The 25,775-nt window shown below is 44.8% G+C and overlaps 1 protein-coding gene across 8 annotated transcripts in view; it reads left to right on the forward strand.

Moving 5' to 3' along the window:
- MRTFA (myocardin related transcription factor A) overlaps positions 1-25,775 on the forward strand; it is a 122,260-nt gene that overhangs the window by 93,226 nt on the left and 3,259 nt on the right. For 5 of the 8 annotated variants that reach the window (XM_068941308.1, XM_068941288.1, XM_068941298.1 and 2 more), the window contains 12 exons: positions 13,981-14,036; positions 15,667-15,742; positions 16,411-16,572; positions 17,816-17,991; positions 18,457-18,612; positions 19,125-19,378; positions 19,907-20,078; positions 20,377-21,492; positions 22,639-22,776; positions 23,887-24,051; positions 24,961-25,137; positions 25,549-25,609. In XM_068941308.1, coding sequence (XP_068797409.1) covers positions 13,981-14,036; positions 15,667-15,742; positions 16,411-16,572; positions 17,816-17,991; positions 18,457-18,612; positions 19,125-19,378; positions 19,907-20,078; positions 20,377-21,492; positions 22,639-22,776; positions 23,887-24,051; positions 24,961-25,137; positions 25,549-25,609 — 2,709 coding nt within the window. The remainder of the gene's footprint in view (positions 1-13,980; positions 14,037-15,666; positions 15,743-16,410; positions 16,573-17,815; positions 17,992-18,456; positions 18,613-19,124; positions 19,379-19,906; positions 20,079-20,376; positions 21,493-22,638; positions 22,777-23,886; positions 24,052-24,960; positions 25,138-25,548; positions 25,610-25,775) is intronic. The other 3 variants (XM_068941316.1, XM_068941319.1, XM_068941324.1) reach the window with 1 other exon arrangement.

A 25,775-nucleotide genomic window follows, 5' to 3' on the forward strand; every position in this document is an offset into this window, starting at 1 on the left:
CATTTCCGGATGAAAAATATCATATCTTAAGAGCCCCACCCTATTTCACTCAACTTTCTCCTTAAGTGTCGGTACTCTAGGTATGGGGCCTCCTCTGATACTGAGGAACAGTGTAATGGCTGCAAGCCTAGCTGCACTCCAAAACAGTCGTCGTATTTGATCCCAGTGGAGAACAGTCTTCTGGAGAACGTGCTATGTTAGAAGTATATGCTTGACACATGCTGGTAATCGCTCTTTTAACAGGCTTCCTGCCTCTGCAGTTTCTGTTCTTGTTTGTCAGCTCCCCAGACCTCTGAGGCAGTTGTAACTTTGTATGTATATATTCTACAGACCTGGTCAAATCTGGCAGTGCGTACAGGTTGTTGGCCAGCAAGGGCCGTGCTTTATGTTTGCAGCTTGAAACATAGCTAGGAAGAGCCCTGTGGGCATCAAGCAGTCCCCTTGCTGCAAGGGGAGGCGAAAACTGCAGAGCTGAAAAGCTTTAATGGACTTGTCTGGGTGAACGCATAGGATGTACCCTAATGACAAGTTTTAATATGTTAACGGCCAGACTAGCGCTCAAGATTTTTTTTTGTTTCTCCTAGCCCCTGTGAAAAGATCTGCAACAAATAGCTTTGCCATGCTTTGGTACCTCTGAACCAGATGACATAGAGGTAACAAATCAAGGCAAGACCAAAGAACAAGTGTTTTATTTTTCAATTCAATTCCGTTTCCCTTGACAGCTTTAGCAGAAGGCAGTGGGCCAGCTAAATGTTTTCTTTTTGGAAAAACTTTCCCCCTCCCCCAACTCACACACCTCATTAGAAGACAAGGTAAAGATGAGGCTTTTCTCACTCCTTCGATTTCTGGGGTGCGCATTATAATATGGCACAGTGATGTGACTTAGACTTTGCTAAAGTCATATGGTTAGGCTGTCAGCTCTCACTCTGAATGAAGAGAACCTGTCAGCACCACTCTGCAAGCTGAAGTGGCTCACTGGAAGGTAGTGACATGCTCAAGATGTTTCTCGGACCCCCTACTTTAAATTCTATTACCCAATGAAAAAGGAAAGATTGGCCTGACCAGAAGTAGTAAATGATGCCTCTCTTGCTGTTTTTACCTGGAGAACTCATACAGGTGCTGCTACAGAATACAGTTACTTGCTTTTAGATGAAAGTATCATGTCCCAGTGGATGGGTGCTTTTGCTAATGGTTCCCAGGAGAAAATGTTCCTGACTTCTTGGTGGTCTCCTTCTTTAGGGGGATATGCATACGAATACTATATTAGATTATTTTCAGTACTGGCTTTCTTCAAAGTGTGGCTGGCCAAACTTGTGACTCCTGAGAGAGGTCTGTTTTACAGGCCCTTTGAAAATGAGGTCCTTTCAAGTAATTCAAGAAAGGCACCCAGAGTAATTAGTCAATCTTACAATTGCTAAAAATATAGCCTAAATAAATAGTCTTTGCAGACTAGTGCCATTCCTTGCTTCGTTTGTCTCTCTTATGTGTGAGTTTTACAACAGACTAAAGAAGACTGCTCAGTGAAATGTCCGTGTAAAAATATTGGCAGCACATGAAAGGTCCTTACTGTAACAGAGAGGAGGAACATCCTGGTAGATCTGTTCTAAACATGATTTAAAGCTAGTTCCCTTCAAGTCATGGTATCATTTACCAATACCTGCCAATTGGAAATAACCACACGTAGAGATATGTTTAAAACATTATTTGGCTGGGTCATTTTTAACGAGAAGATCAGCTGTGTGATAAGTTGTGCTACTTCAAGCAAAAGTCCCATTTTTAACCTGAAAAGTACAGAGGATGACTAAGGGCCGTGTTCCTCTTGAAGGCTTCTCAAAACCATGACAGCTTTACTTCTACTTTCAGCACTTCAGAACAGATATTTTTACTTGCCAGTGGGAATGTCCAGGTTTCTCTATATTCTTTCATATCTCTTCCTTGTACATCCTGTCTGTGAAAGCATTTTGTTACTTAATCTTGCTCCTCTGCCTTCTGCTACTTAAGATGGCTATACTGGACCCCATTTTTCCCTCCTGAGTTCTTTAGTCAGGAAACAGATAAGCCCCATGTCATTCTTTTACAAGACTTTAAATCAGAGAACTCAGAGGATGATTAAGTGCTGAATTGAATGAGCTGGTGTTCTCTCTCCTTGTGAAATGCTGTTTGGCTTCTAGCCTTTATGTTCCTTCTGAAGAGCCTTGGCACTCCTAAAAAAAAATGGTAGTAGTTGAGTTTGCATGTACATTAGCATTGTAACTTGGGTCAGGAATTCTGCTTTTGAAATGAATCTCCTGATTACCCCTGCCTGCTGATCTTAGAGTGCAAGGGTTGGAGTAAATTGGGATGAAACTAAACGGAAAAATATTAGCCTTTGGCTAGTAAATGTTCAGTCTGTGGGACCAGACTTAAGCTGATCTGAGATAACGCCTCTCCGTAAATATGGGGAGTGTGAATGTCAGTTCCTCAGCATCAACTGTATGTCTCTGCAAATTTGCTGCTATTATGCTATGCTACTTGTTCATTTAGATTTAGCCTTTAATACACTTCCGTGCTGTGATCTTGTAGCTGAACAGTCCTGCAAAAAGGTATGAACCATGTATGGAGGGAGTAAAAGTTTTTTCTTTACAACGTGCAAACTCACTTTGACACCTTTGGTTCCCTCAACTGCAACATTTAAGTCTTAGGTGATGTTTAGATTCAGCTTGGTGCCCTAAACAGAGAGTTGTATTTCAGGCTTCCATTACCAACAGTTTTCTGGACACTGTAAAACTGAGAAGTGCGAGAGGACATGTTAGTAAAGGGGTTGATGCTCATATTTAAGTGATAGTGAGAATCATATTGCTTCTGCTTTGTTTGTTCAGAACAGAGCTGGGAATTGATTATTTTGTTCCCATGTGGAATTTTGTTTACATTGTGGAGAGGAAAGGCAAATGTTTCAGCATTTTTTACCAAGAACACTTAATCTCACTTGAATACCCTTTCCAGCCTGTCAACCACCTACAGTAGGTCTGTGCTTCACTATAAAGTTAGCATACTGTAGTAAGAACCAAAGCGTTTTTAAGCAGTGATAGAGGATTCAAATAGCTGGCTTGCATGCTTCGTTAATTCTTCTTGCTCTTCTGTTTGCGCACTGCTTAACCTTTTACCAGAGTAGGACTTCTTAGTTGAAGATTAAAATCCTCAGTTGCCCATAGAAAAGAGGTGATGAGCAAGCGATTCTTCAACTGCATCTGACATACCTATGTTTTGACCTACGTGGTCTGCTTTTAGAAACAAGAATTTATTCATATTTATTCAGGTTTTGGGCTATTTGCACTTTTTTTTTTTTTTTACTGTGTAGAAGTGATTTTCATCTTCCCCTCCTCATATGCTAGCTAAATAATAGAATATAAATATGAGAAATACTAGCTAAATAAAAATGACTGTCTGTTTGACTCTTTGAACTCTGGCATGCTGTAAAAGAACAGTCAGATGCCAGTTTTCACAGTGTCAAATTTAAAGATTAGAGCTATTGTTAGGGGTTTTTTTCTTGTGACTATTAAACACCCAGTTTTTCCGCCCTTGAAAGGAATGCTTAACACAGTAGCTAATACGCATCTCAGTAGAAAGACATGTGGAAAATATCTTCAACTGAAATGGCAGGAATTTTTAGGGGAAAGACATTTAGCCAATGTAGCAATATTCTGGTTAGCAAAATATGTTGTGCTTTTTCTGTTTTGCATGGTTTAGAGCTTCACGTGTCCGTTGTTTTATCAATCTGGATTGTGATCCTTGGCTACTAGTTGCAGACGTGAAATATAGCCAAGCAGGCAAGGTTGTCTCTTGGCACAGTCCTGCAGGAAAGCTGTTGTTCAGGATGTGACCCAAAGATCCACCCAAGTGCAGCTGAAGGAGCCAATCCTGCCTGGGAGCGTGCTTTGTGTTGCTCGAGAGCGCTGCTTTGTGAATATCTGAAAGGGGACACAGGTAGCCTTGGACAAGGGCGTTACCTGAGTTGAAGGCTGAAAGGAGGCTGGCTGCAGTACAGGGACAGAATTTCTAGGAGCTTCCTTTTCACCTCAGCGTATATTTGATGTTTGCCAGCTTCTGCGCCCAGATCCAGCTACTCTGGCAGTGTGTTTGGGTTTTTTAGGATGCGGTATATGCAGAATATACGTAGGAGGCAGACATTTACCCCCTCCCCCCCTCAAAAAAAAAAAAAAAAGTGCCATCCTCTCCAGCATACAGTAGTGAGCCCATGTTCTTGTACGCTTTCCAACTTCTGCTGGCAGTTTAGTCTTTTTATCCCACAAACCCTCTTAACTAGGCCTTGCTCTCTGTGCAGGAGTTCATCTGACAGTACTCCTCCCTCTGTCGTTAGGGCCAATACCAATTTCTAATGTTTTCAGTGTTGCTTGTCATGGCAACTACCACTGCCTAGTGCAAATCACTTAAAATGACTGAAAACAGATCCTCCCCTCATGCTGAGTGGTTAGAATATAGTGGTTAGTATAGACTCTCAAAAGGAGGGACTTTGTGATGTTTCTGTAATTTGACGGGTTTTAGAGGCGGCTGCGCTGAGGTGTTTTTGTGCTGTAGGTTTGAATTGCCAACACTCCAATGCAGTTTTGCACTCCTTGGACGTGCAATCTCCTAGTAGCTTTAGTGTATTTTGGAATATGAGATTTCTGAATCTTGGGATACGGGGTTTCAGATACGCCTGAGGAGAGAATGCTTCATCTCTGGACTACGCCGGGGGAACGTGCCATAGTTCAATTGTGGCATGTCACGTGATTAGGAGTGGGTGCAATTCAATAGCCAGTATGACAACTACAGTCTCATTAGGCCTCTGTTGTCATTAGCTACCTTTTTTCTAGCCTTAAGGTTAGTGGAGAAAAGTTGGTATTTGTCATGAAATTAAAATGCAGTGTTCCCTTTTATGGGCCGCGAGACGTCACTTAGAATTAATGCTGAAGGAGTTGCCATTTACTGGGGACACTTAGAGCGTGGTTTTAGGACGCAGAACACGGGTTACGTCTTGGCCTGTCAATGTTGATTGTCGTGTAGGCAAACCTTGTAACTGGTCTTCTGCATCCAGCACAGCTATCATCACAAGAAGGCAGTGGTCTTTGAAGTACTGATTTCTGTAAGGGAAATGCTTGTAATTGTGCTTGTTACCTTGTCATATATGAGTTGCTAAAGTTAAACCATGTCTGTAGACTTCAGCGCTGCAGCTCCCAAATTTGGCCATCCATCCACAGCTGCGTTTGTGAAGAGTGGCTAAAAGCTCAATTCTTTTCTTATTTTCTTAAGTCATTTTTTTGATGAAAACTATGCACCTGCAAACTTTACTATGTAGATTTATATTTAATATTTTGTTTCGTGTGTATATTTTCTTATTAAGCTGACAGATTTAAACCTGAGACTTCTTAATCTGATATGTGGGGCAGTAGTTGAGGCAGAGCTGTCTTTTGTGGATACAAGTCAGCTCCTGATTCCTGTTACGGGCAACGGCTACAACAGACCATGCAGAAGTGTTGTCAGGAAAAACAAAATGACAAAAGAACCAGCTATTTTAATTGTTTTTCTGTGTTAGTTGTGAAATGGGAGCACCTTTTGATGTAGGTCCTGGAAAGGGGAGTAAGCAGTTAGAACGTGCACAGTTATATAAATAGTAACATTTTTTGAGGCAGGAAATGTTCTACAGTTATGTCGATAATTTTAGGTGCAATTCTTTATGTCTCAAGAATATTTTATTTTATACATAAAGTCTGTGATATAAGATGAACTACTACGCCTAGGTGGAGTTTTACTCATTTAAAAGTGTCTCAATGTGGCTATGCAGTACGCATTTCAAGACTGCTGTCTGTTATATCTGAATTCCAGATAAATCAATTGCTTTAATCCCCTGAAAGTGGACTTTCTGTTTTACATGTGTGCGCTAGGTAATGTGCTCCCATCTTTACATAGCGGGTCTTGGAAGCAAGAGTCCCTCTATTGTCTTAAAAGAATGTTTGTAGTACTACATTTATACTTCCCAACTATCTAGTATCTGCTTTTCTGCCCATTAGTGACTGCTTCTCTTTCATATCCTTTTTTCCACATAACAAGCTGAGATTACACTTTCATTTAGGATAAGAGGTTAAAGACAAACATGTGGACTGAAAATATTGTTGCTCCTACGCTTGTTCAATAAAATGTCCAAACATAAAGTTTTTAAGGTATAAAAATAACTTTTAAAATACTCTATTTAATCTCTGAAACCCTGTTATTTCCTGATTTATTGTATATAAACTGGAATCTCAAATTTAGAGGCTGTAATGACACTTTTGGTGTGCTTGATGTTGTGTTCGGAGAGTAAGAACTTCAACACTAAGTGAGTTTCATAAAACAAAGAAAGCTTTAGAGGGCAGTTCCAGCTATATTTCTGATAGTGGCCTGTAGCACAGAAATCTGCAACAGTTTTTAATTTTATCATTTACCTGTAACTTGTCTCCTGGGAATTATTTGCTGTTTCTTTGACTTTGATCTCCTCTCTTGAAGAACAGTTGCAGCGCCTTGAGGCTGGCCCCAGGTAGGCAGAAGGAGTCTATACATTTAAGCTGAGCGCCTCGTTGTGAGAGGCCTAATAACGGCGCCTGGTTTGTTTATATTTTAGATAGCTGTGTGTGTTTGTTTTCTGTGTGTTTATGTAATCTGTCATTAATAGTGGTTTTAACAGGAAAGTTCCTTGTGCCAGTAATAAAAATGTGCTGTCTGTCCTTTCTGAAGTTACAGAAAGAAAAGGCAGCGCTCAGGATTTGATAGGCTGCGTTTAGTCCTTGATCCCTGCAGCGGTAAAGTAAGATATTTAACTTTGCAGGTTATTTGTCAGAGAAGCATAATCACTCAGAAGAGTAAAAGCTTGTATGTAATACAGGATTTTTTCCGTCACCTTCCCACAGGCTTCTTGTGTTCATCCTTACTTTTAAGTTGGGAATAGCCTCTTCTTTTTCTTCTTTTTTTCCCTGTACCTCTCCCAGTCTTAGCACTTCGCAGAGCTGTCAGCAATGCTTGCAAAGGGGCAGTTATCCATCTAAGAAATGGACAAAAAAAGTCTGATCCGGGAATGGATGAATCAGAGGAGTCCATTAGAAGTTCCTTAGCTCCCATTTCCTCTTGAATTTGGAGGTGGCATAATCATAATTGTAATGGCACTTTCTTTTATCTTTTTTTTTTTTTTTCCTAATTCAGGTTTTCAGTAATGTCCTTTGAATACAAAGAGTTAGTGGATGCACAGAGTGGGTTATACATTATCTGCATTTACTGTAAATGTTCTTTGAGACGATGTTGTAGCAACAGTCACTCAAAGATCTGATAACTGTTCCCGTGGGTGACAATTTCCATTTTGCTCCTAAAGAGAGTGAACTTTCTGAGAATTTACACCCATCTCTCTTAGTTTAAATTGGTTCAAAGTTGGGCCTTGAAAAATCTTAGCACTTTTTGTCTGTACTTTTGCATGTTCCCTAGTGTAGTGGCAAACCTACGTTTCTGATACTGTCTCACTAGCAATATGACAGCCCCTTCTGTGCACGGGACCCAGTTTTCGAACACTGCTAAGTTTCTCTTCCATGCTTTGAGAAGTGCTATTTGGAAACAGAGTGAAGACTGAGGGAAAGAAAGGGCCAGCTGCCCAGATCTGTGGTTTGAGATTGGTGTCTCACCAAATACTTCTTGGGGAGCCCCACCCTGAACTGACAGAGGAAGTCATCGAGCGTATTTGCAGCGCTTTATCTCCTCTTTTTACAAAGGCATAATAAACAAGAGAGAGAAACTAGAATCCTGTTCAGAGGAGAGGTGTACAGGCACAGCAGGCGGCCTTCTGCCTTTCTGAATTAGTCAGCATGTCTGAGGCTGGTTTTGGGTGGGACACAAGCCCCTTTTTGTCATAGCAAAGGAAGATTGTACCTTTTCTTACCCAGGTGATTTAACTGAAAAGTAGAATACTTGAAGCGGTATTTCGAATTTAGCTATAGCGATCACTTTCTACAAACATTGGATGTCGTCTGACCATCTGATTTTGGGTTCAGATATTACCTTGTTCTCTATAACAAACTAGATACGGTAACCAAGCAAAGCACGCTTGCTGTCTCTCCCCTGCCTGCCTACAGGTCTGACAGAAACTAGCTGAGAACATCTTTCAACTGCTGTCTTTACCCAGTCGCGGAGAGGAGGCTTCAGCGGAGATCTTACCAATTTCAGAAGGTTTTGCAGCCTCTCCTCCTCCCTAAATATCTGAGCTGCTGGAGTCTGTGAAGAGCCCTTTGTCTTTCTTTCTTCCCTTGGTGTCTTCTGTGGGCTGCCTAAGCCAATGCAGGGTGTAGAGATATTTTGACCTTTCTTTCTCAGCAGTTGGGTCAATCCCTTCCTCTGCTATGTTTCGTTCTTAGAGTGGCTGGATTTTGTTCTGATACCAGTTATTTCTCACACTAGGTAACAGGAACTTGAGTATCTTCATATGACTATCTTTGAAAGTCCTGCAAGGCTAAAATTGGTTTTTGTATGTTGCAGGGTAAACCCTGAACAGTAAATATTCGAACCAGTTTGCCTAGCTTTTTGTCTCTTCTGTGATATCAGAGATTTGGGGTTGATTCCTGGGCCCTGATTGTCCGAAGTCAGCAAGCTGATAGCAGCAGCAGCAGCAGTTTCATGCTTTGCGGCAGCATCTGCCATCCCTCACATACTGCCATCCTCAAAATGTGACTTGGACTGAGGGAACACTGAGGTTATGTATTGCAGTTTTGGAGCCTTTCTCACAGGAATTAGTACATTGATTTGCAGTGAAGATTAGCGGCTTCCACCTCTGTGTTTTGTGTGGGAAGACGTGCATCATCATGATGTCCTCTGTGCTGCTGCTTAACTTTGGAGGTCAGATGGAAGGACAGTAGTTCCGCAAACGAACAATTTTTGAAGCAGGGTGGAGGCACAAAACCATTGGATCGTCCATCTCAAGGGTGATTTCTCTGAGGGTAGCTGAGGGTGTGACAGCAGATACTAATGCGTCAGGAATTCTTACAAAGAAACGTCAAAATGGTCCACGACAAGTTCCAGAGGGAATGAAAAACTAGAATGTATGTGGTAGGCATTTCTTCAGATCCTTGCTGGCCAACACATCTGTGGTAGGAAAATAACGTCTTGCTGTCAGCCATCTAAATGTGAGGGGTAGTAAGCCCATCCTCATAGCTGTAGGGGTTACAAATAGCCGTTTAGTTGTTTGAGTGGGACAAAAGTATTTACAGCTCTGTCAGTGAGGGGCACCTGCTGGAATGTGCTGTCCAAAACACTTTTAGTGACAGTATTATCCCTTCTATTCTGTCGCTTAAACCATTTTTAATGCTTGTTCAGTGGGACATGTTGCTGACAGCTGTTTGTAATGTCAGGCTGTTTTCCTAAGATAGTGGGGGCAGTCTGCAGACACTGGGGCTGTAGTTTGGCAGTATGGGGGCTCCTGCTGCAGTACTGACTTTAAATCCAGCCTCTTGTTTCTGACTTAGTCTGGCAGTGCCGGTTTTGCTCAGCTTTGCTGCCGCAGTTATTTGTGGAGCCATGCTGTAAACTAGATCAGCGTGCTGATGCAGGTTAGAGTAACTCTTTCAAAACAAATGTGATCCGAGTCTACAAACTGTTTTGTTAGCGTACCTGAGGGCTGACATGCTTTGTCTTAGGCCTGGGTGTAAGTTACTTCTACATTCTAGAATACCACAGTAGCAAAGAAATACCAAGGAAAGCCTTTTCTGCATATCATGCAAAACAAAAGCTAGCAGCTGATGCTGCTACTGTAGTTTGGCAAGGTTTTCTTTCTCTGGCGGCACCCTTCTCATCAGGTGCTCACCCCAGATTTTGCTAGCAAAGCTGTTTGTCGGTCAGGCAGTGAGCCAGATCAAGAAATCAAACCGAGTTAAATAACACCTCTTCTTGGGGAGGGGGAAGAAAGTGGAGTTATTTTTTAATAACAATTCTTTGATCCAGTTCACTGTGCAGTATGAATACAGTTGAAGCATCAATGGAGAGGCAGGAATGAGAGGGACATGGGGAAGGAGAAAGGAGGCCGTTACTTAAGCTGGACCTACCACCAGAATAGATAGATACTTGTTGAATCACCTCCTCACAAAGTCAGAATGCTTAATGCCTTTTTTCACTTCTTGGGTTTAGTAAGGTGCTTGACACCTGCTCACCTGACATTTTCATAAGCGAGCTGGGAAAACTCTTAAGCTGGATCCAAAATTGGTTGGAGAACAGCACATGGAATAAAGGCTTGTCAGACTGGGAGGATGTGTTGTTGAGCAGGGTTTCTGGGAGGGATGGGGAGTTGGAAGGCCCGTGTCTGATACTATTCAGTATTTTTGGTAGTTTGAGTTAAACAAGGGAATGGTATGTTTAAGCTTGCTTTTATTAAGTTGTGAGGAGGGCAGGATTAGGACTCAAAATATTCTTGAAAAGCTGGAGAAAGAATATGGGGAAGAAAACGGACAAAGTTTCTGCGTTTTGGTAGGGCTAGTCAGTGGCATGAATTCAGGATGGAGGATAACCGGCTGCAGTGGTTCTGCAGGAGAGGATTGGCTTTTTGTGGTTTGTGAGCTAAACGCAAGTGAACAGTGTTACACACGTTATGCACGCGAAAAAAGGCAAACATCTGGGACAGTCTGGGACATATAACTGAGAAATGTTATGAAATAATCATTCAGCTCTATTAAAAGCTGATAAAGCCTAGGCTGGAATATGTGTCCAGTTTTGGACGCTGTATTTCGAGAAAAGTGTGGATCTGATTGGAAGAAGTCCAAAAGAAAGCAATAAGTGATCAAAGGTCTTTGAAACTTTAAGGAAAGGTTGAAATAAGTGAATCTGGTCCTTTTAGAGAGCAGAAGATACTAGGAAAACTGAAGGTTTCAAATATATAGGGATAGATGCAAAGAAGAGAATAAATTCTTCTCTGTGCTTATGACAGGTAAGGCAAGAAATAATGAGTATAAACTGTAGGAAGGGAAATGTAGGTTAGTCATTCAGAAAGACTTTCAAATAGTAAGGACATCTAAGCACTGGGATAATTTCTCTGGGGACATAATATTGCATTTTTCATTAGAGGTCTTCAAGAACAGGTTGGACAAACTTCTGTCAGGAATAGTTTAGTATATTTTATCCAGTCTGAGCAGTCAGAAAGGATTAGTTGCTTGGAGTCTCTTCACCTCTATTTTCTGTTGTTGTAACTGCGGCTGTAGGCACCAAGGGCCGGTGGATGTGGTACCTGGGTTAGTGGTAGAAGTGACTGCCCTGTGCCTACCTCTGTGCGTCCTGCTGGAGGTTACCCCTGCTGCTGGTCTGCCAGCTAAGCTTCTCATTTGCGTGCCCAGCCATAATGAGCCAGAATGCCTGATATAACTGAAAACTACTAGTAGAGCGTTGTCAATATGGATAATTTTGAGTGAAGTGGATAAAGAAGCAGTCAGGTGAGCAACCCAGCAGGCGAGGGGGGAGCAGGAATTATTCGACAGGGATGAGCGCCAGGCGGCTGGGAAGGCCCATGGTGGGAGTTGGAAGAGGGTGTGTTTCCGCGCTTTGGGCTTCCTTGGAGAGTTAGCTCAGGGTCTAAACTAGACAGTGGCCAGGCAGCCTGTGTCTTATGGCTTCAGCTTTCTTCGCTGGGTATTGTTTTTTCCGTTTGCTGTAGTGAAGTTAACTGAGATGTTCCACATCTCCACAGCGATGTGGTTGTTTGAAGGCCAGAAAAACGCGCAGGGCTTAGTTAAGTTTGGCTGGAGTATGATTTTACAATAGACACCCGCTTCTGATATGTCAGCCCCATCCTAGATTGCCGAGGGAAGCAGTGAAGGATTTGTGCCCTCTTGACATTTTCAGAGGTCGTCCTCTGTCATGTTGCCAGCCCAGAGAGCTACAAACCAGTGCTTGTTTCCAGGGGACTAGTCATGAGAGAGATTGAAATTGTTCTTTGCAAGGTTCCTCCCCTAGCACTTTTGCCTTACTTACTATTTAATGTGTATTTGTTTTGGGAGAGGGAGAGGTGGTCGTTTTTCACATGAGAAATCTTTTCTTCTTGCTTTATTCCTCTGTATTCAAGATTTTTCCCGGACTGCCTGTGAAATCAGCTGAGCTGCTGCAGTTGGCTTTCCTGGCCATTTGTTATGGTCAGGAAAATGTCACTTAAAGTTCATGTGGTGCCTCATACTGACGGCAGATGTAGGGAGGAAGGGGAGAGCAAAGAATTACTGCAGTGCCTGCACATTCTAGTGGTGGCGAGCTTTTCAGAACTCAAGATCAGGCCTGCTTTGCTCGTCTCCTATGGAGATTTTGATATTGATTTATGTTTTACATGGTACCTGTGCCCCAGTGTACCTGAGCTTAAAAGTAAGTTTTAATTGCACTTTTCTATTACATGCACCCAATGAAAGAAAGGCGTGTTAAAGTGCAATGTTCACTCACGCATATTCACAAGCAGTCTATGTAGCTTGAAAACAGCGTTTCCCAGTTTGATTTGCTGCTTGCCATTCATCGAAGTGTGATGGTGAGACTACCCAGGAATTGATGTTTCAGCTGGCCAGTGAATTTTTTTTATACTAGTTTTTCAGTTATTGTGAAACCAGTTATTTTGGTTTATCCCAATCAGTGCGCTCCCGTTTGCCAGTTTGCCTAACTTTCTCTGGTGATTTCTCAATAATCAGATAATATGAAACTATCTTTAATCTGAACAAGAACTGTTTGTCCCATCATTGTAGGGATTTGTATGCTCACTCACTGTGGTTATTTCTCAATGTAGTTATTCTATAAATTATTCTTCATTTATTTCTATAGTCTAAATCTCACCTGACTGCACAAGTGTAGATTTCTGACTTCAGAAGACTTGCAACTTGTCTGTAAAGCTGAAGTTTTTTTTTTAACTGTGCTGTTCAGCCTGATGGTAATTTAAAAACTCCATCAGGCAGTTTTAAGTATGAGTATTTCAGAACTATGAAAGGGAATGAGTTGTGCTCCCTTTGGTCAGGTGTGAATACAAACCAAAATGTGATTGTTTTAGAAACAAGCTGCTTGTGGATTTGGGAAAACTGTAAGGAACTAGTGACAGTCCTCATTGCTGAGACAGAAGTAATGTCACCCTCTTTTTCCAGTTCTGCTGTGGGACGTGAGCTTTGTGTGTTCCACAGGAGCCAGGCAGAGTGAGAGATTCCTCCAGGGTTAGTACGGTCCTGGACAGCAGAGGATCAGTTTCTTAAAACATGATCCGTTTTGGCCCTGTTTGTGTACTAGGCTGAAGAGGGAGAGGAGGTCTGTTATAGGGAGAGCTGCTGCGAATTCCTCAAGTTTTGCTTATCTGTCAACAAACAGATGTACTTTCCTGTCCAAGTGTTCCTGTTCTCATGATAGTTTCCCTCTTACACGTGGGAGCACAATATATATGTCCCACTGCGGACCGACTGAATTTGTAACTGGCCCGTGCATGTACACAAAACACAGGTGCAGATTAATGCGAGGCTTGCAACTTCCTATGACATTACATGGTGGTAGAGAAGATTTACAGTTCATTAGGGTCTTCCTCCATCCTTCCAGTCATTTCATATACCTCTTCAGCGTTTCAGTGCCAGTCACTTACTTAAGGATCCTGGATGTTTTACTCCCTGCTGAAGCTTGTAAAAAGCTAGTTTTGGGGGGCTAGTTTTGACTCATGTTCTTGGGCCCCACTTTGCGAACAGTGGTCAGTTCAACTGGAAACGCAGCCCATATTATTCTTTTCAGCAGCCCACAAAAAGTCCAGGTCAGCTCCTGTAGCTCCTGTGCTGTCAAATGGAGTATGTCAATTCACGTTGCTTTATACCAGCTGGAGATCTGGTCCAGTGTGTTGAGAGATGCAGAAGGCAATTGCTGCGGTGTATTTGTTAACTTAGTTGGCCTGAAAGAACATGCAGTGAAAGAACTTCATCATTCTAATTCGTTCTCTAAATGTTTCTCTCTCAACAGCTCTGAAAAGTCCAGCTGCATTTCATGAACAAAGGAGGAGTTTGGAACGGGCCAGGGTAAGATACAGTACGCTCTTTAAGGTTTTGAGGAAGTCAGTAGTGGTAGGCCTTATTATACACTGGGCATCCTGTAGCTGCTAGTGAGATGCAGAGGGGAATCCTTCTTATTCTGGATGCAATACCTTGCTAAGCAGCCAGAGGTATGTAGGGTGGGGTGTTTTTCTTTAGTTTATATGCAGTGGTGGTGGTCTCTGTGAACTAGTCCTCTCCCTAAGAGCCATTGAAGACAGCGACTAGTTTTTCCCTGGAGTCTTCTTTTTGGAGATCACTGATATTCTTCTTTCCCACCATCCATATACTTAAATGGTCGTTTTTATGGTGTCTCTTTTGCCCTTAAATGCTCCTACTGTGTGGATGCCATTGAAGTGGGTGATTTCCAGCTTTGAGCAAAGTGTATAGTTTCTCTGTTACATACACATGCTCTCGTTTATTTAGGGCCCTAGAAATTGAAGATTTAATAGCGAAGATCCCAAAATCTTGTGAAACACTAGAATCACACAGACTCCTGGCTCTTGAGAAAGAGGAAGCCAGGCCTGAAGTAGGCGACCCATTTCATGCTGCACCTTCTCCGACTGGGGGTTTCTTGATTTCTGTTCCTTAAAAGGCCTCTGGGGATAGTATTTTTTCTGACTAGCCTACAGGGAAATAAAACCGGTTACGGCTGTTTGGCTGAGTTTTGTTTTAAAAATGAAAACAATATAAAACTAAAGATAAAACAGCTGTAACTGAAACCTATCAGACAGTGCTAGCACTTTAAACTCTGCAGAAGGACTGGAACAATGCACTTTGCATAAAAAGCAGCATCCCAAAGGTTTTTGTTTCTTCCTTCTCTTTTTTCTAAAACCTTCTTATGAATATTTTGAATTCTTAGTATTTTGGTGCAGGCAACTGAGCGAGTGCGGCATGTTTTTTTGATAGACTTTAATATTTATTTTCCCTAAGGGTTCTGGTGGCTAGTGCCTATCAGTCTGTTACCCACTACTCCTGGATTCCTGTTCCTGGGATGAGTAAATGGTAACGTGCTCATCTCAGGCAGGATCATCTCTGTACATTGCTCTGTAGTGCATTCTCCAAAGGCAGAGCTAAAAGCAGCTCTGGAAACCAAATGGCGCTTGTGAAAGCATTTAGATTGTGCCTGCCAAGGGAGTGCATGGGGTCTTTTAACAAATGACATGTCTTTAAACAAATAAAGAAGTAGGCCCAAACCACAAGTCAGGCCCAAATACCAGTAGCATGTATAAGTATTTCTGTAAACAGTGGAACCAATGCACCTAAATTTAATATAAAGAGAAAAGTCTGGAATGTCACTCTAACACAAGCTAGTGGTGCTGCATAAATGGAAAAAGAGGGCTTCAGCTCTTGAGGAGGTCCTTTCATGTTTCTGTTCTGCAGGGCCGGCAGTGCGTTCTTATACTGATGGGATGTGCAGTAGAAGGTCATCTTTAGAATAAACTCATTCTGTGGGTGCTCTGGGACAGAAGATATCTCCCTTTTCTGTTCAGTGTTTATTTAGAACTTAGTAACAACGAAAAGTGATTGTTTGTCTTGTTTGTGCTGCCCAAAATTACCTCACTCCTGTGTCTGATCAACTGAAATCGGTTCTTGCTCTTGTGTGTTTTTGCTGCAGACAGAGGACTATTTGAAACGGAAAATCCGGTCCCGGCCAGAGAGATCAGAGCTGGTTAGGATGCACATTCTGGAAGGTATAGTATACACTAAACAGGAAGACTTCAACAATAAAATTTGTTAAGACTACTTATTTAACATCTTTCTGTTTTGCCTCTCGCCCCCAAATCTTTCTTTTAATTAGGAGAGGGCAGAAGGTTATGCCTGCTGCATGGTTTCTAGGGAGGGATTCATCTCTCCTTGCATGGCCTTTTTGATTTTCAGAAGAATCTGTCACGTAGACTCAAATTATGCAGTTTTGTGCGGCCGAGCAACAATAAAATGGAATGAGCGTGGATTGGTCTTCTGATAAGAGAAGACACTGTAAAGTATCTGAATGGGAGTGAGGAAGATTTGATACGGTGAATATATACCTCATTTTCAGAGAGGAAATACTCTGCTGCTGCCGAGTACCACACCTTTGGACACAACTGAAAGGGGAAAAGACGAATGAGGATCAAGTGCAGTGAATTTGTCCTATTCTCGATTCATCGGAGCTATTATAGTTATCTTATAGCTTCAGTATACACAATATCTGTAAGATATGTGTAATATTTTTATATTGTAAGTTATCTGTTGTTCTCTGCAGGTGATTTTTCTATACAGTTTTCTACAGTTACCTTTCTGAACAGAAGTGAAATTCTGCTGAAGTGCATAGGTTGACCATTGCTGGACTGATGCCATTTTCTTTACTTTCCCTGAGCAGAGACCTCAGCTGAACCCTCCTTGCAGGCTAAGCAGCTGAAGCTGAAGAGAGCCAGGCTGGCTGATGACCTCAATGAGAAGATAGCACAGAGGCCAGGTCCCATGGAGCTTGTGGAGAAGAACATCTTGCCTGTGGAGTCCAGCCTGAAGGAAGCCATTATAGGTAAGGCCGGAGGAGGACTTATTTTGAGAGCATTTCCCATACGTGGCCGTGATTTTCTGTTCGTTCACCTGCCTGCTTGAGGGAGTGCAATCCCATGGTCAGTCTTGTTTTCTGGTCTCGGAGTCGCAGCCTTTTAGCCCAAGGGTTCGAAAAGCAGAACTCCTTCTGACTCAAATAATAGTACAAAGACACTAAATTGTAAGTAGTGTGAACATCGCAGAATAGTGTGAAACCAATCCCAGGCCCTCAAGACTTGAAAGACTGTTGTAGGTTGCATTCCCTAGATTCTCTCCTTAAAAATCCCTATCTGCATATAACACATCAGCAGCTTTGGTCAGGGAGAGCCCGCTGACACTCAGAGCAGGGAGAGGAGACAGAATATAAACAGGTGTGATGAAACAAAAGCTGTCTGTGGACTAACAATCTTCAGAGGATTCAACCCCTTTAAAAATAAACCAGAACAGATGTAAATCATGCCAGTGCCATTCCAAGGGCTGAAAGGAATGCCTTCCCACTGCCTGAGCAGTGCTCTCTCCCATCTCCCCAGATTGAGCAGTCTGTGCTTCAAATGCACAGAGCTACTTTAGAGACAAATGGGACACAACTGTGAGCGAAGGTGCATATTTTTCAAGAAAAAGGGAAAGGACAGTGATATGGGAGAGCCTGCCTTCACTATTGCACAAGAAATAGTTGAGAAAGAGAAAGAGTGAACTTGTGAACTGAAACATGCGAGGTGTGGCATCTTTCTGAGATAAAGCACGTCGCATCTCTCTGGATTTCTGTTGCTCCTGTGTTAAGTGGGAATGATAGTATTTTCCTGCTTACAAGGATTTAAGATAATTTGTTGCTTATGGGACATGTAGATAAGTCAGAAATACTAATATCAGTCAAGGTCACCACTTTTGACTTAGTCCATAGCCCTTGTTGCTTACAAGGTTTAAGTTCTCAATTTGGGCAGAGTTAAGTAGCTTGTGTTGTACTTCCTGCTGAGAGGCAAGGGAAATGCTTCACTCCAGTCTGCGTCATTTTATTATTTTTATTTCACTGAGAGCAGAGATGAGTATAAACATTTACAGTGGGTCCAGTCTGGGCTTTGTTCTCCCATTTTAACTTGGTACTTTAATTAAGCACAACTCAGATATTTCTCTCTCCCTGCCTTCTTTATCTTTGCGAAACATTTAGCGTCAACTGAAATAATTTCTTCCTCCACTTCAAAGTCCACAACTGGTGTTTGTGTTTGCAGTTGGACAAGTGAACTACCCGAAGGTTGCAGACAATTCCTCTTTTGATGAGGACAGCAGTGATGCCCTCTCCCCAGAACAGCCAGCCAGCCATGAGTCCCAGGGCTCTGTCCCATCGCCAATGGACTCCCGGATTTGTGAGCCTCTCTCTAACACCACTGGCACATCACTAGCTCAGGTGAGAATGCAGTGGGCCTGCTGTGGTGCCCTGGAGCTTTGCAACTACTGCCGATTTGAAAAGTGAGGCCTAGAGATCCGTGAAATGTCACTGCTGGAGAACAGTTCATGAGATTTCACAAGGAGTCTTAGCTCTGTACGGTATCAGTGAAGCCCTCTGTTCAGAAGTCCCTGAGGTGGTGACGTGGGGAAGTGGGGAGGGCAATGGTTACTGGTGATGTGAGCTGTGTCAGTGTGTCTGATTCGGGCAGGCAAAGGTCAAAATATAGGGGTGGTATTTTGATTCTTTTTCTGTCCCGAGTTTTTGTGCTGCTCCTCAGGGACAACTGAAGCAGAGGGTTGAAGGAGTCTTAATTAATGGCTTATAACCTGTGCAGCTTTCCATTAAGTAGACGTTTCCCACCGCTCTGTTAAAGTGTTTCCCTTCTCATTAGTTTATGCCTCATGCCCTTTTCTGTTCCTGCAGGGTACGTCCCAATTGCAGATTAGTGCAGACTCCAACGAAACGCTTTTCCTACCTGAACAGCCACCCCCACCTCTGCCACCTCCTCCTCTCCTGCCCCCTAATCTTACCAATGGAGCGGCTCTTCCTGCTGCCAAGCCCACACCAACTCTCATTAAGGTACCATTTGGACCGATTTCTTCATTGCTGTAGTCTGAAATAAATTAAGATGGCTGCTCCGAGGAGGGGTTGGGGTTCGAAGTATTATGCTAACAGATGCTAAGGAAGGAAGACTTATTACTCTCTAGTGTCTTCGTCTGACACTGTTTGTAATATATTTAATAGATTCTCCTGTTCCATGACGTATTCACCTACTGTAAAATGGTCCTGAATGCAAAATCTTCTGAAACGGTCGGCATTATCGGTAATTAGAGATGATGAGTCTAGACTGGATGGACAATTGGCCTGGTGTACCGAGAAAGATGAATGGCCTTCTGTCTGTGACCTGGCATTCTGGTGCTATGAAAGCTGTTGTGGATGCATTGCCAAAGTTAGAGAAGCATGGAAAGACCCTGAGGTTAAATGTGGAGAATTTTCAAATAAAAATCCCAGCTTGCTTTCTGGCTTACATGGGGTGTAGTGTTATTTCAGTGTTTCCATTCTTATTTGCTTCCTCCTTTTCTTCTGAATAGCAAAGCCAACCCAAGTCTGCTAGTGAGAAATCTCAGCGCAGTAAAAAAGCCAAGGAATTGAAGCCGAAAGTCAAGAAGCTTAAATATCATCAGTATATCCCCCCGGACCAAAAGCAGGACAAAGGAGCTCCTCCCATGGATTCATCCTATGCCAAAATACTGCAGCAGCAGCAGCTCTTTCTCCAGCTTCAGATCCTCAACCAGCAGCAGCAGCAGCACTACAACTATCAGACCATCCTGCCAGCGCCACCAAAGTACGGGTCCTGTATGCCACCTCTCTGCTTTGGGACCCTGTTGTGCTGCAGATCCTTCATCACTCTGTCAGCTCTGCCAGTGGGGAAGACCCTACATCTTAGGAAGGACTTGCTTCCCCAGTCCTGCTATCAAACACATCACGTTCTGGGTGTGAGGTGTGGGAACTGGGTGTAGCCCACTCAATCCTGTCGGGTTACAGTGGGCCTCAAAAGGGCTGATGTCAGGTGAATCAGACAAAAGTAACTCAAATGAGGTGGTTGACAGAGTACGGGAGAATGGATATAGTCAGAGGCATTGGCAGGTCTTAATGTCTAGGGTGGTACGAGTGGCACACGTGCTTCTCTGCAGGCACATGTTTGGAGACATAGATAAAGATATAGATATATCTGTATATCTATATATCTATATCTATATCTATATGTATATCTCTCTCTCTCTCTCTCCTTGAGTGATTTCTGCTGCACTGAGGGCCTCCAATGCCTTTCCACCTCAGTTGCGATGCCTATCCTTTTTCTTTCCCTCTGCAGGCCTCCAGGTGAGCAGCAGAGTGGTACCAGCGCCCCTGCAGTACGCAATCTCTCTGCCACAGTCAGCACCACATCTTCAGTATCGTCCGGTTCCAGTGGGCTGATGCGACAAAACAGTAATGCTGCAGTGGGCAAGCCGGTCCCTCTCCCTGCCAACCTAGATGAGATGAAGGTAAATGTTGGTGCTGCTGTCAGTGCTGGGAAACTGCACAGCCCTTTTTTTGCCACTGTCAGCAGAGCAGTGAGGATTGAATGGTGTGGCTGCTTGCAGGGAAGGGCTGAGGTGGACTGACCAGAGTTTGTGATAACAGCTGGCATTGCTCCCCTGCAGTGCATTCCTGAGGTGCAGGTCTGTTGGCCTGCAGGGGGTCAGTTTAGTCCTTTGCCCCGTGATTCTGGTGGCTGTTAATAGTTGTTCTGGTTAGAGCATGTGTTCTTTTGATGTTACCGCCTCTTTTTCCCCTGATCAGGTGGCAGAGCTGAAGCAAGAGTTGAAGCTGAGGGCCTTGCCTGTCTCGGGCACAAAGACGGACCTGATTGAGCGTCTCCGAGCTTACCAAGAGCAGAACAGTGCAGCTGGCCAAACAGCCCCTAACCCGAAACCCAGCACAGCAGCCATTCTCCCCAAAGCTGCCGAAGTGGTGGTGGCCTTTCCAGCTGCTAGGCTGAGCACAGGGCCAGCCCTGGTCACCACTGGCATTGCGCCAGCAGAAGTAGTTGTGGCCACGGTCACCAGTGGCGGCGTGATGAAGTTTGGCAGCACAGGCTCAACTCCCCCTGTTTCTCCTACTCCTTCTGAGCGCTCACAGATTAGCACAGGGGATGAGAACTCGGCCACCGGAGACACCTTTGGGGAGATGGTGACTTCTCCCCTGACCCAGCTGACCCTGCAAGCATCTCCAGTGCAGTTCCTGGTGAAGGAAGAAAGCTCCAAGGCTGCCTCCTGCAGTGTAAGCGCGGCACCCAGGTCAGAGCGGTGCAGCACTGGTAACAGCAGAGACACAGAAGTTCGGGACAAAGACCAGATGCTGCAGGAGAAGGACAAGCAGATCGAGGAACTCACCCGTATGCTGAAGCAGAAGCAGCAGCTGGTTGAGATGCTTAGGTTACAGCTAGAGCAGGAGAAGCGCTCTCAGCAGTCACTAGCGGCCCCAGCTGCTGCAGTAGAAGGAGCAGCCCTTCCCTCCAACCCAGTAGCATTCGGCATCCAGGTCAAGAGTGAAAACGGTTTCCTAAGTTGCCAGTCTGCAAAGCAATCCAGTGGCCAAACAGACCAATTCAGCCCTGCACCAACCGCTAGCCAAATGGACACTTCGGATCCAAGCACAGTGCCAAAGAAAGCCGTGATGGTGAAGCAAGAGGTGCCAGCCACGGAAGCAGAGCCGCCATGCCAGTCCCACAGCCCGCGGCTTTTCCTTGGCCAGCCAGGGAGCGCCCTGAGCGACCTCATCAAGGGTACCCCTCCCCCCACCCTCATCACCGATTCCACAGGGACCCACATCGTCCTCACCGTGACCAAGCAGAGCGCCGAGAGGCAGGGCCTCTCGCCCCACGGGAAGGCGGGGAGTAGCTGCCCAGCCTTGCAGGTAGGCAAGCGTTGGGTTGCTTCCCCACTGTGGCCAGCTGGGTTCTTCTGTCCCTCCTCCCACTCATCATGCAGGGGTTCAGGTTACCGTAGGATGACTTCACGCATTGGAAATTCAGTGCAGTAAATAATAAAAGAAAAGGCTAGGTTGCTTGCTGTGATAGCTCATAGTTTGTAGCTTTGTAGAACAGAGCAATGTAAGCAAATTTTCAGCAAAAAGACTGGAATTTGACACTGGTGAACCCTGTACAGCAGTGCAAGATTGACTTTGTACCTCACAGGCTGTTAGCATTCTTTCCAAACACATGGTTCTGCCTTTTTTCAGGCAAGATCTTGTGCTTGGTGGGCTCGTGTTTGCTGCCACATCGCACTCTAGTTTTCAGAAGTGTATTTCACCTCTTGTTCTTTAATGTAAATATTGTAGTTGGAGTGCTAGATTGCCCTGTCTATCGAGAGCTGAAATCAGACCATGGGGGCAGCCTTTTTGCTTTTTGACTGCTCTTTGTTTTAATGTGTGTCATTCTGTAAGTACTGGCAGAGTCCTTTGTAAGAGATGATCTACTGTTCCCCTCTTGGCATGAATTCAGCACTTAACAGAAATGTTCTAAGTGTTTCTTCCAGGAAGAGATAAATATGCCCAGGCTTTATGACATAAGTCAAACCCCAGCATCTTCTATGGTAGCAGAAGAGATTTTTATTGTCTGCTGCCACATTTCCTGCACCTTCTGCAGAGCAGCTGGCAGTGGCCACCATCAGGTGCTGAACAGGCTATATTTTCTGTGCGTCAGGTGAGATGGGATTCAGTGGTCAAAATACAGGCATCCTGTGCCACCCTCGATACCCCAGGGTATCTTTACCTGAACTCCAGCTGCTGCTCCAGAAGAGCACAGGTCAATGATAAATCCTGTGTCAGATCTGCCAGCCCTAGAGGGGCCTAGGGATTTAGAGTGGTACTATCTCCTCATTTAGGCCACTGAATCCCACCCCGGTCTGATTTCTCTGCTTGGTGAAACTGAGCATGACTGGCCGAATTTCCTAAAGAATAAAGAGTGAGAAAAAAAGATTTCATAAATCCTTTAGGAAACCTAAGCCTCGCTCCATGTTGTGTCTGGGAAGTAGCTTCTCACTGATATCCTTTTCTTTGCAGAGAGTACAATCATCGCCCACTAAAACTTCCAGCCAACCGCAGTGTCAGCTACCTGCAAGCACCCCTCAGCAGCCCACACAGCAGCAGCAGCAGCCCACAAAGCAGCAGCCCAGAGGACTAAACCAATCTGTCAGAAAGGTAGCTTGCCATCTGCCTGTATTTCTCCCTTGTTTCCTTTGCCTGCCGTCAGGGTTTGTAGCGGTGGTGGGAAGGGAACACGCATGCACAGTGCAGGTCAGAGACCATCATCACAGCAAGAGAGATCTCACAACTGCCTCTGCCACAGCTTGCAGCTGCATGGGGTGTTTTCAGCTTGAATGTGGCAGCAGAAGGGGTACCTGGCATAACATCTCCATTCCCCTATCTTCTGCTGAACTAGCTGTGCTCACCTTCAGTTTTCAGGAGTGCTAAGCATCCATGTGGCGTTGCCCGAGAGCACTTGTGGAGGAGCTCTGGAGACTTTACAGCAAAGAGTTGTGGGCTAAACCCTGACAATTGACTACCTTCTGCCTTTTAGTCCACACACCAGAAATACGACCAGCTGGTGTTTTGAGCAGGCATTTTCTGTCAATTTAAAACAATGAGAGGCCAGAATGGGCAGCCTTGGTTTGCAGTAGTGCCCCCTACTCTTGAAGTATTGCTGTTTAAATTCAAAGGTGGTTACTGTGTGGAGAGAGCCTGCCAGAGGGTGGTGTGAGCAGTATGTCTGCTATTGAAGGTGGGATATGAGCTCTGAGAGGGGCAAAAAGATGGGACCTTTTAATGTCCGGTCCTGATGAGCCTTGCTGAAATGTCAGTTCCTGTGCCTCGAGCATACCTGATAATTATGTCCTTGCGAAGTGCAGTGCAGATTCAAGCTGTACTGACAGCTGTAAAGAGACCTTGCTTATGATTCTCCTCCCATTCTAGCCCAGATCAGGGATGACATAGCGCTCTCTATGACATATAGTCAAGATAAGACACAGAAAGATTATGAAGAGTTTTCAGAGCTTGGAGGATCACTTTTGAGTCAGATCCTGAAACGAACATGAAGACAGTAGTTACTCCTAGCGTAGTCCTGTGGGATAGGCACTTTGCGAAGGGTCAGTGCTTTGGGTCCCTTTTAGGCTTTTGATGAAATGCAGAGGGTTAACAAAGGCACCTTTCTCCCTCAGACTCCTTAGACTGGTGGCAGTCTGTGCCTGACCTTAGCTCATGCGCTGTGGAGGCATCTGTAGTGACTCTCCTAATCCTTTTGCCTCCCTGTAGGGTCAGAAGCCAGGCCTGCAGGTGGTCACGGGGCAGCTGCCCCACACCATATTGTCTTTCTCAGCACCTCCAAGCCTGCAGCCCTTCTTCCTCAACGGTTTCCACAAAGGGTCCCTGAAAACTGGTGCTCCTGGCAAAACCGGCCAACCCAGTGTGCCAAAAAAGGTACCCTCCCAGCAAATCCCGGCGGCCTGTGCCACAACGCCAGTTTCCAGCCCCTCTCAGGTAGAGAGAGCAGACCCCCGAGGAGCACTGCAGGGACCTGGGGTCACTCCTGTACACGCAGAACCGATGAAAAGTTTTCCAGGGAAAACGGGATGAGGAGGAGCAGCAACACGTACAAGTTTTGGAACTGGAATTCAGCTAATGTCCAGGGTTCATTGCTTCAATGGAGCAAGCTTCAGTGTGGTCTCTTGTAACCCCTATAGAAGCAAAGGCCTGGTCCATATTTTGATGTTTCTTACAGGCAGTTGCTTGCTGACTCATCTGGTGAAGCTGAGTCACTAGCACCACTTCCTGCAACACTTTGGGTTTCCTTTGGAGGTCTCTGGTGCTTCTGAGCACTCTGGTGCTCCCCGCCCACCTTCAGGTTGTGATATTTGCTGCTAATGATGCCTGACTCTGTCCCCAAAGCAGGCGCTGTAGAGAGAGATGGGTAAAAAGATAGATAGGTTCTAGCCTATATTGCGCAGAGTAGGCTGAAAGCAGTTTGGGAAATGCCCTTCTCTCTCCAAAGTATTAGAGGAATCTCCCACTTGGACAGATGAGGCTCTCCCCATCCAGGAGCACTTCTGGTGGTGGTTTGTGGCATGTTTGCTGTAGCATTAGAAAAATCAAGGTTTCAGCAGAAGGTTTTGAGCTGTGATTTGGAGGGGAAGTCTGTCTCGCTGCCCCACAGTCAAGGCGTGAGTGTATGGAGTACACGGAAGAAGCTAGGCTGTTGGGAGCAGAGCAGTGCAGACTGCTGTGCAGCACTTGCCAAGAGATGGGATGATGGTCTCTCAAAGCAGCTGTGAGACTGGAAGCTGACGTGGGCTTTCCCCCACTCACTCCTTCCACCTTCGTTCCAAACAGCCCTCGTCACAGCCCAGCTCTCCTGCTGCCCCTTCCCCATCCCAGATGGACCTGGAGCAACAACAGCACCCGTCGCTTTTTGGAACTCCTCCACCTCCTCTCCCTGTTCCCTCGGTCCCAATGAAAGAGCCTCCAGGCTATGAAGAGGCGATGAAGCAACAGCCAAAAGCCCAGGAGGTGAGAGCAGTCCTTTCCCCTGGCTTCTTTGGAGAGCGTGTGAAAAGGTGCTGTTGTAAATCCATTTAGACTCCCAGTCTGGGCAAGTAATAGGAAATGGAAACACAACAGGCCTTTTCTAACTGAGCCTTCCTGTCTGAAGTCCTTCTGGAAGGTATGGGGAGGATCCCAAACCACAGTTAAAGGTCCCAAACCACTCGCCTCCTGATGAGTGTTAGTATAGCAGTTGCTAAATATACCTTCCTACGGCCTGGGGTTATGGAGGAGTCGGGTGCCGTGCCTCTGTGCGCTTATTCTTGCTGGGAAGAGCCCAATCACCGGGGTGAGGGAGGAGAGCCAGCAGCCAAAGGGGCTGCTGGAGGTGGAAACTCCTGTGATAAGCAGGAAGCTGATCTTGTGCTCTCTTCCCAGGAGAATGGCTGTTCCAGCCAGCAGATGGACGACCTGTTTGACATTCTCATCGAAAGTGGGGGTAAGGAGACAAACCCAGCGTTTCCCATAGTGAGCCTGGCTTTGAGCCTGGGGCTTGCGGAGCACTGAGGGGATAGTGCAACATGTGTGTCATGGCCCAGGCCTTTGCTCCTGGTTCCTTGGTAGTGTCTTCAGCATTGACAGGCAGTCATTAAGGCACTGAGGGA

This window comes from Struthio camelus, chromosome 1, assembly GCF_040807025.1.
Source record: "Struthio camelus isolate bStrCam1 chromosome 1, bStrCam1.hap1, whole genome shotgun sequence".
In the NCBI taxonomy this organism is placed as follows: Eukaryota; Metazoa; Chordata; class Aves; order Struthioniformes; family Struthionidae; genus Struthio; species Struthio camelus.